General features: G+C 27.2%; 1 protein-coding gene across 1 annotated transcript in view; it reads left to right on the top strand.

Annotated features, from left to right (window-relative positions):
• Positions 1 to 2,466: 2,466 nt before the first annotated feature.
• LOC107442449 (mitogen-activated protein kinase-binding protein 1) overlaps positions 2,467 to 9,900 on the top strand; it is a gene marked incomplete in the record, with an annotated part of 122,067 nt that continues 114,633 nt past the window's right edge. The window contains 1 exon segment of the mRNA XM_043052729.2: positions 2,467 to 2,601. Coding sequence (XP_042908663.2) covers positions 2,560 to 2,601 — 42 coding nt within the window.

The raw sequence follows: 9,900 nt of genomic DNA, 5'->3' as shown, positions 1-9,900 counted from the left end.
AAAGAGATATCAGTTTTATTTTGATTTATATCACGAATTATACTATAGCACATTTCTAATAGGTTTAACGAATTACATGTCATTTATTTGAATTCAAATTTATTTTAATGACTTAGTATTTACTAAAAAGATGTAATTTTTTTATATGTTATTTTTTTATATTGTTTTGAATTCTTAGAATTGTGTGCATTTGCAATGTACCTAAGTTAGTAGCGAGCGAAGCGATCTTGGTACGCGAAGCAAACCATATAAGATTGCGTAGCAATTTTCGGGGGTTGGCGAGCATTAGCGAGCAGGGGGCGCAACCCACTAGTATATTATAAAATTATTATAAAAATATTATAATATTATTTTAATCTGCTAATTTTACTTTTAATATCGTTATTATTACCGATGTTTAAGCATGTTTTTATTATGTCACACTTTTTCTCATTACTCTCTGCCTCTTGTCACAAATTGTTGCAATTTCATGCTCAGATCCCATTGACGCTCAGAGAAGGGGGCGGAAGGAGATCCCCGGATCCAGTCAAAGGGGGCATCCAATCGTCCACTAAAACTTTAAATATGTCTAGATTTAAAGTTTAATCTGGATTAGTAGTACTAGTTTTATCTGGAAATTTTAATTTTCTGTCAGGTAAATAAATATTTGATTGAAGTGAAATATTTTATGAAGAATAAAATGCGATTTGCATCAAATTTAATAATGAAGTTTCAGGTATTTCAAACTTGAATATTTATTTTCTTTAGAGGAAACTCATGGCTATTTCGTTGGAAATTAAAATATGGAATGAAATTTTTATTAACATGTATAGTTTAAATGGTTTTTTTTTAACTTTTAAATTTATTATAATTTTTTTTTCAATCTAGAAGTAATATTACTAAACTTTTTTTTCTGGGGATTGCAGTCTCACGTATCTGTACGTCACTGTTCTCACCCCTCCAGAGTAGCATTGACGTTATTTGTGGTCGGTCCCTTGGGCAACATTTCACAGAAATTTTTGTTGTTGTTGTATTTAATCAAGTACTCGATCAAGTACTTAATCAAGTACTTAGTTAATTAGGGTGTGGGGATTTCAAATCTATAATTATTTTTGTTAGGAAAAGTAAGGATTTTTTTGAAATGAAATTTTTGGTTTAAGTTATTTTGTGTCTGAATGTACGAATTTATAAGGAACGCACATGCTTTTATACGCACATATACACTTGTTTGCTGCTTTGAAAATAATATTTCAGACGAAAAAACATGTGACCTTGATGTAAAACATAAACTGAAATCTATTATCGCCTTCATCCTACCATTTTCTTAGTAGCAGAGAAGTGGGGACACTCAGTAGTCTCTCGATTGGATTTTAAAAAATCCTGGTGCGAACTATATTATAAAAAGTGCATAAAAACAGTAGTTTGTAGCGAGAAACCGATTGTAGATTTCAAACCAGCAATGCGTTAGTATCAAAAATTTGTTAAATATAGCTCCTGCATCAGGAAAAAAAATTTCTTCCAGTGTTATAATTTTTAAGTTATGAAAAATTTTAACAGTTTCGTCTTTGTTTAACTAAAATCATTCCTCACTTTATTTTTCGTTTGAATTTCTAATTATTTTTGGTAGTTACGAATGTGTAAAATAGGCTCTATATTTTCAACAATTTGGATACCGCTATTTACTTTTCTCTATAACATAGGAACTTTTTATTTATAATGGAGGTGGGTGGGGGTGAGAGCAATACAAAGTTTAAACAGCCACGGGAATAGAGGGAAATGATGTGTACGCATTTTATAGCATATTCATTTGTGTTTACTTGTTTTATTGTGTTGTTGTGGATATATGTCTGTTTCAATAAGTAGAAATTTCAATAGGTCCCTCGTACTATTTTATTTTTGGGTAAAAAAATAAATAAATTCATTATTCATCATCAATACGCAGGGTGCAGCTTAAAAAAAAACGAACAATTTTTATAAATTTTTGAAAAAATAACAGCATTGACAAATAACAAATAATTATAAAAGAAGACTGTAGCTAATTAATAAGTTTAATTGGTTTCAAAGAAAAATATATTACAGATAAAAAATAGCTTTGAGTTCGATTTTTTTATATCCGATAAATTTCAAAAAAAAAAAAACTATTGAAACTATGCATTATAATTTCGCCCCCTTTAAAAAGTGCTTAATTTTTTTTAACCAACAGATTTTTTTTCTTTTTTTTTCCGAACAATGACCATAGTATGCAGATCCAGCAAAAAAATTTTCACTTTCGTATAAAAAAGCTCATTTAAATAAATTCCAGTGAATTTTTTTCTTTCTTCAAATCTAAAGACCTCGTCTGTTATACACCTCTGTCTCGGTTACCTGCTCACAAGATGATTTCGACTATAGTAAAAAAACATCGTAAAGATCACCACCTCACCTTTTCCCACTCTCTCGAACAGCCGGCCAACGCTCCATGACGTCACAAGCTGTCAGGTGAGGATCAACCCACTCACAGCGTAGGGGTGATCTGTCAGTCGTTCAAACAACTCCGATCCAACGATTCCGAATTATTTCGAATATTATACCGATTTGGAGATGGAGAGAGAGGATGTTTCCCCGAACAGTACCGTCAAAAAGGTAAGTTCGAACAAATTCTTTACTTGGGATCGTTTGTTTACATTTTATTGGAAGTAAACAAAGAGGGGTGGGGGTTGAAGGGTGAACCAGGTGGTCTGACTGTGTTTACACGTGGCTTGACAGGTGGGGCCGTTTGGGATTTTTCAAAGGTAAGAAAAATAGGTGGGAATGTGTGTCATTATGAACAGACCGGTGGTCAGTATAGCGGTCAGTCTGCTCTGGTTTTTGTTTCGTTTCTTTTTCCTGTTTGGTTTTGTGTGTGAAAAAAAAATTCTTATAGTGTAACTATTGATAAGTATTTGCATACCTTTTATGTAAGACACAGTAAAAGTTTACATAAATTTTTAAATCTTGTCAAACAATGCGAATAAAATGATTAAAGTAGGTGATTTTTCATAAAAATAATAATTTAAAAAAAAAAACTTATGAAAGATCATTTATATACACAGCTCATATTACTTTGTAATATTATTTAATAATAAGTTTTTTTCTCTTCCTTTCATTCAGAAACTTTATTTCATTTATTATTCTTTAACTCTCAACGAATTTTTTTATTATTAATAATGTTATTGTTATTTTAATTTTCAGTATAAAAAAATAAACTAGCGAAAACATTTTGTAATTTGGCGCATGATTTAAAACACCCAGATCTTTTTTTTTCCATGTTTTCTTCTTAAGTTCTTTTTAATTATTATTATTACTTTTGGTGAAATATATGATACTAACTAAATCAAAGGTATTAAATAAGAAGAATGGTATCAGTAATATTTAAATAACATGTATAATAACAAATGTAGATTTAATTATTAATAAAAGTCGAGGGAAGTAGCAATGTTTAAATAGAATTGGTGTAATTAATTATTATTAAATCAAAGGACTGGAATTAATTAACTCTAAATAAATAACTGTAATTAGTTATGTTTAAATAAAATGAATGAAATAAATTGTGTTTAAATAAAATTAATGCTATCAGTTATATTTAAATAACATATGTAGACTTAATTATAAATAATAATAGAGGGAATTAGCAATGTTTAAAAATAATTAATGTAACGAATTGTTATAATATAAAATGAGTGGAATTAAACAAGTTTAAATAAATAATAAAATAAATAAGGTTTAAAAAAACGAAAGAAATAATTTATGCTTAAATAAAATGAACGGTATTAGTATTATTTAAATAACATGTGTAGATTTAATTATAAATAACAATGGCGGGAATAAGCTATGTTTAAATATAATTAGTGTAATTATTTACTTTTAAATTAAACGAACGCAATTAATTAAGTTTTAAATAAAAACTGTGATTATTTAGGTTTATATAAAATGAATGAAATAAATTATGTTTAAATAAAATCAACAGTGTCAGTAATATTTAAATAACATGTGTAGATTTAATTATAAATAATGGCGGAAATTAGTTATGTTTAAATAGAATTAGAGTAATTTTTTTACTTTAAAATTAATAGAGTATAAATAAATTACTGTGATTAGTTAGACTTAAATAAAATGAATTAAATAAATGCAAAAAAACGAATGAAATAATTTTCGCTTAAATAAAATGAACGGTATTTGTATTATTTAAATAACACGTGTAGATTTAATTACAAATAAAAATGGCGGGAATAAGTTATGTTTAAATATAATTAGTGTAATTATTTACTTTTAAATTAAATGAATGGAATTAATCAAGTCTAAATAAAAACTGTAATTAGTTAGGTTTAAATAAAATGAATGAAATAAATTATGTTTAAATAAAATTAATGGTATCAGTAATATTTAAATAACGTGTGTAGATTTAATTATAAATAATGGCGGGAATTAGTTATGTTTAAAGAGAATTAGTGTAATTTATTACTTTAAAATTAAGAGAAAGGAATTAATCGAGTATGAATGAATTACTGTGATTAGTTAGGTTTAAATAAAATGAATGAAATAAATTATGTTTAGATAAAATTAATGGTATCAGTGATATTTAAATAACATGAATAGATGCGAAGTATGACATCACATGTGTTATTAATTCACATGTGTAGGTTTAATTATATTAAAATAAAAATTGAGGAAATTAATATGTTTGAATAAGTTTAATGTAATTAATTGCTTTAAAATTAAATGAGTGAAATTAATGAAGAATAAATAAGTAAATATTAAATAAATGTGATTAGTTAGGGTAAACTGAGTGAAATAAATTATATTCAGAAAATTCATGTTATCAGTAATATTTAAATAATGTGTGTAGATTTAATCATAAATAAAAGTGGCGGGAATTAGTTATGTTTGAATAGAATACGTGTATTTATTACGTTTAAATAGAATGAGTGAAATTATTTTAGTTTAAATTTAAATAAATAAACATGCTTAGCTATGCTTGAATAAATAAATGAGATTAGTTATGTTTAAAAAATAAAACGGAATTAAATGTATTTAAATCAAATGTGTAGATTTAATCTTACTAATTTAAAAGGAAGCGAATTATTGAAGTTTGAATGCAATTAATTTTGTTAAAATGAAATGATTACTTAAACGAAATGAATGTAATTAATTACGTTTAACTGAAGTGGATTTGATTATGCTTATAATGAATGCCAATAATTATGCTTAAGTGGACTTTAGGAAATTTTTTTCTTAAAATAATATGTTTAAAGTTATTAATAGAAATGTAACATTTTGCAAAAAAAAAGAAGAAAAAATGAATCACAAAAAATGTACAAAAAAAAATAATAATTTATGTCTGGAACATTTGAATTTTTTCCGCAGAAATGCTTTCGTAAATGAAGTAAAAGTTTGGGATACATAAATCAGAGTCTGTATGTATTCTGTATTAACTATCAAGCGATAAAACCGTAAATTATCCAATAATTTTTTTAATAATTTATTTCAAAGTAACAAAGTTATTTGCTTAAAAAAGTTCTAGAGGTATAAGAAAACCTTTACATTATTTTATTTAAAATATTCGTTATTCATTGATAAATGTTATGCTTTGAAATACTCCGATGCTCAATATTTAAAGGTTGGGATGTCTAGCAAGGATTAGTCTTAAACATTGTCTGGCACTCTCTTTAAAATTTTAAGGTTTCCTGAAAGTGTACACGGAGCAGTCGTAAATAGTTTGGCCTCGTCAACAAATAATGTCATGAAGGGAAATTGTGACATTGTTCGTGAAATTGTGACAGTTTGTGACAAGGGCGAGGGAGGGGAAACAAGAAGTATAATCAAATAAAAATATAATAAAACAATAATAAAAAATTAAAATCAATAAATATTTTTATATTATTTATTTGTATATTTTTTCCTCACTTTAAGTACACAAATAATTATGTACAAATAATTTTCCTCAATAACAAATAATTGTGCCCATAAACCCTATTAAAACACATAGTTAAAGTTTAACCCTTCGACACAGAATTTTTACTAAGCATGTTTTTCATACTTTTTTTTTTAATTTCGGGATAATTTAGGTCAGAATATGTAAGAAAATATTTTGTTTCACATTTTAACAATTTATAGTTAGGAAATAAAGCCTGAAACACGGGTATCATTTTCTGCGCTAAATGTATAATCTTCCTAACACGGCTCACTTCCAAAGTATAATTTTCGTGATTTGCAGTAATTTAGATCTGAGAGAAACAGTTATTCATCATTGAAATTTCTTGAATTTGAAAAAAATCAAATATTAATAAATTTTTGAATATGAATGAAAAAAAAAATTCGTACTCCCTTTTTAAAATTTATATTTTAAAATAATTTTAATTCTGATAATGTAGCAGATTTTTATTTAGTAACTATAACAATTCAAAAATACCAAATTATCATTATCATTAAAAAATTAAAAAATATATTTTTGTTTGCGACAGAAATAAATATATGGAAGGGATATCGGTGTGTTATTATCTGTGTCAAAGGGTTAAAAACAAATTTGGAATACATGTTATAGTAAATTAATGCCTTTTTAGGAACTGCAAATGACATATAGCATGAGTTGTAACAAGGCAGAGGGTGTGTCAGAATATAGAAAAAAAGTGTTTCGTTATTTATGAACGCTATTTTACTCTAGATCACGCTAGTACCGGACCTCATATCCAACATTTTCTATTTGCAAAACTAAGGCATATTGAACTGTAAACATTCTGAATGAGTCAAATTATTTTAATAAAAATAATTTACTTTACAAAATATGAAAAATCTCCTTATGAATGAAAGTGTTATTAAATTTATTTAAGTTAAAGCTAAATGGAAATTTATTTCCTGGCTGTTTCTTTTTAATTTTCTGAAACCTTAGACGCATATTAATAAATTAATCTCAAGTAACTAAAGCGGTAGGATATTACTTGATGTATTTTACCCTGATTTGCTCCTCTCGGCCACTGTGATTTTTATTATTTTTATTTTTCCACAATCGGCTTCTGAGTTTTTTCTAGTTTTGCTTCTCACCTTTATTTTCCATTTTTTGTAGGCATCTTTTTGTTTCATATTTCAATTCACTTTTGTTTCTTCTCACCCACATCTGGCAAATCGTGAAAATGGGCTCCTGTTTTTGAGCGCTTGAAACATGTCGCCTGTTATAAATGAAGATTTTAATTATTTTTCGATTGAAGTTTTTAATCATGTAACATAGAAACATTTACATATTTTTTTTGTTCATATCATTGATCTTTAAATATTTATTGTGTATTTAGTGATGATATGTGCGCCTAATAATGCAAAAAAGTGGAAGAAGTGCATGTTATTTTTGCTTATTTCCTCTATTTAATTATTTATTTGTAACTACACCATGATTACACCACTACATATTATCATTTATATATATTTCAAGCTAAAACCTTAATTTGCATTTACTTTTAATAATAAATTGAAAGTAATAGTTTGTTACTGATTCTGAAACTTCTAATTAAGAGCTGCGAACTACAAGGCTTTTTGCAAAATATTTTATAGAGCGGTAGACTATTAAAACTAATGCTTTCAGAATTTTTGTTTACCAGGATAGAACAAGGTGGCATTTTATATAATTTTTTGAATAATTTACGTGAGGAACCGTGGTGGCCTAGGAGATAGAGCTCTCACTTCCAATTGAGGAGAACCGGGTTCGAATCCCAGCGATTTCTGGTCGATTTGAATTTCGCACCCGGCTCACATCGACCACAGTGTTGAAGCAAAACATCCTCAATGGATCATGGGAAAGAGTATCCTTTCCGTCAGTCTAGCCGTGGGAGGTTATCGTGGTTTTCCTCTCCCATGCAACGCAAATACTGAATAGTTCCAGCAAAAAGTTCTCTCCGAAGGCAAATTTCACTCAATACTTGATCCAGGAGTCTCCTTGTCTTCTGGATCGGGTTCAAAATTACAAGGCTATGTAGTTGAACATTGGTAGTTGTAAACTCAAAATTGGGTCGGTTGTTCATCGATGGTTATAAAATAAAATCATTTATGTATGGTGGTGTGGAAAATTACTTTAAATCAAATTTACAAAACAACTATTAATTTAAAAAAGAATAAACAAAAATTATGACAATACATTTGAATATTTTAAAATTGCTGGTATTAAAACTAATAAAAAGTTATTATCATCTTCTTTTCATTTTTCCTTCCGAACTTTTCATAGGTAAAAATGCCAAGTTTTAATCATGTTCATCCAAATTGTGCCAACAATTTGTTTGCCAACAGTTTTGCCATTTAAAATGTTCCAAATCATTTGCTTTTAACCCTTTCGAAGGCCGTGGGAAGTATACTTACCACCATTTTTTGAAGCTCATGGTAATTTTTTCTACCACTTTTAATTTAGGTTTCCATTTGTTAATAACTTCAGCTTTCTTAAAGAGCGTTTGAATAAAATTGGTAGTTTAAAAATACGCATAAAAATTATAAGTTTGTAGCATTTATAAAATTTATTTTATAAATAACAAAAAATACAAGTCAATAAGTTCCTAATAGGCCGTGGTAAATATACTTAACACCAAAAAAATGGCATTAAAATTTAGATTTTTTTTTATAAACTAAATGAGTTTTTTTTTCTTATATTAATTTTACTATTCTTATTTTAATGTCAAAAATGCACTACCTTTAGTTGAAATAAATGGCCTATTAAAGGGTTAAAAGAAAAATTGCTTCCATAGAGTTCGTATAAAAGTGTTCCCATACTTTTGTCCAACCTCTGTACATATGTTGTAGAACCCAACCCATGAGCTTCGAATACCTCTTTTAGTGTAAATTAAGTTCTTATTGAGGAAACAATTGTCTCCTTTTTAGTTGCCGGTACCTTACGTAAAAGTTATACTTTCTAATATTATAACAGAGTTTAAGAGAACATTTCCGTGAGAAAGCATTAGTGAGTGTCTTTTTAGAATTAATTCCGAAAATTAATAAATTTTTTTAATTTATCTCTAGGAAAATAATTTCTGTAGGTAGAAAGAAGTTATTTGTGTCCCGCTAAGTGCGGAAATAGTTTTTTGACTGCGTATTCTACAATTTCAAAATCTACTCTATCGTTAAACAACTTTTATTCTTTTCCTTTTTTAGAGACGGTCAGCTTAATGTGAGAGTAGTGTTTCGTTTTCTCACAAGGAAACCGGCTCCCATTAAGCAAGGTCATTGGAAGACCGGCTGAAGATTTTTTTTTCTTCAAGTTTTAAGCTTTATTTTACTGACACTTCCTTTTTTTATTACCTCGTAATTTTTTCTTGATTTCAAATTTTTGACTAATTACATTGGAAAAAAAGGTGAGAAAAAGATTACTCACTAAACTAATAAAAACATGTGCATCAACACTTTTTATGCTTTATTTTACTGACAGGTCTTATTTATTACTTCTCAATTATTACTTGCTTTCAAATTTTTGACTAATTAAATTGGAGAAAAAGAAGAAAAAAAGATTGCTCACTTAAGTAATAAAAACATGTGTATCAACACTTTTTAAGCTTTATTTTACTGGCAGTTCTTTTTTATTGCCTCTTAATTTTTACTTGATTTCAAATTTTTGACTAATTAAATTGGAGAAAAAAGGGGAAAAAAGATTACTCACTTAAGTAATAAAAACATGTGTATCAACACTTTATAAACTTTATTTTACTGAAAGTTCTTATTTATCACTTCTCAATTTTTACTTGATTTCAAATTTTATGACTAATTAAATTGGAAAAAAGGGAGAGAAAAAGATTACTCACTAAAGTAATAAAAACATGTGTATCAACACTCTTTAAACTTTATTTTACTGAAAGTTCTTACTTATTACCCCTCAATTTTTACTTAGTTTCAAATTTTTGACCAATTAAATAGGAAAAAAAAGAAGAAAAATAATTACTC

Source organism: Parasteatoda tepidariorum, chromosome 6, assembly GCF_043381705.1.
Source record: "Parasteatoda tepidariorum isolate YZ-2023 chromosome 6, CAS_Ptep_4.0, whole genome shotgun sequence".
NCBI classification, from domain to species: domain Eukaryota; kingdom Metazoa; phylum Arthropoda; class Arachnida; order Araneae; family Theridiidae; genus Parasteatoda; species Parasteatoda tepidariorum.
This window is presented reverse-complemented; position numbering and strand designations above follow the sequence as displayed.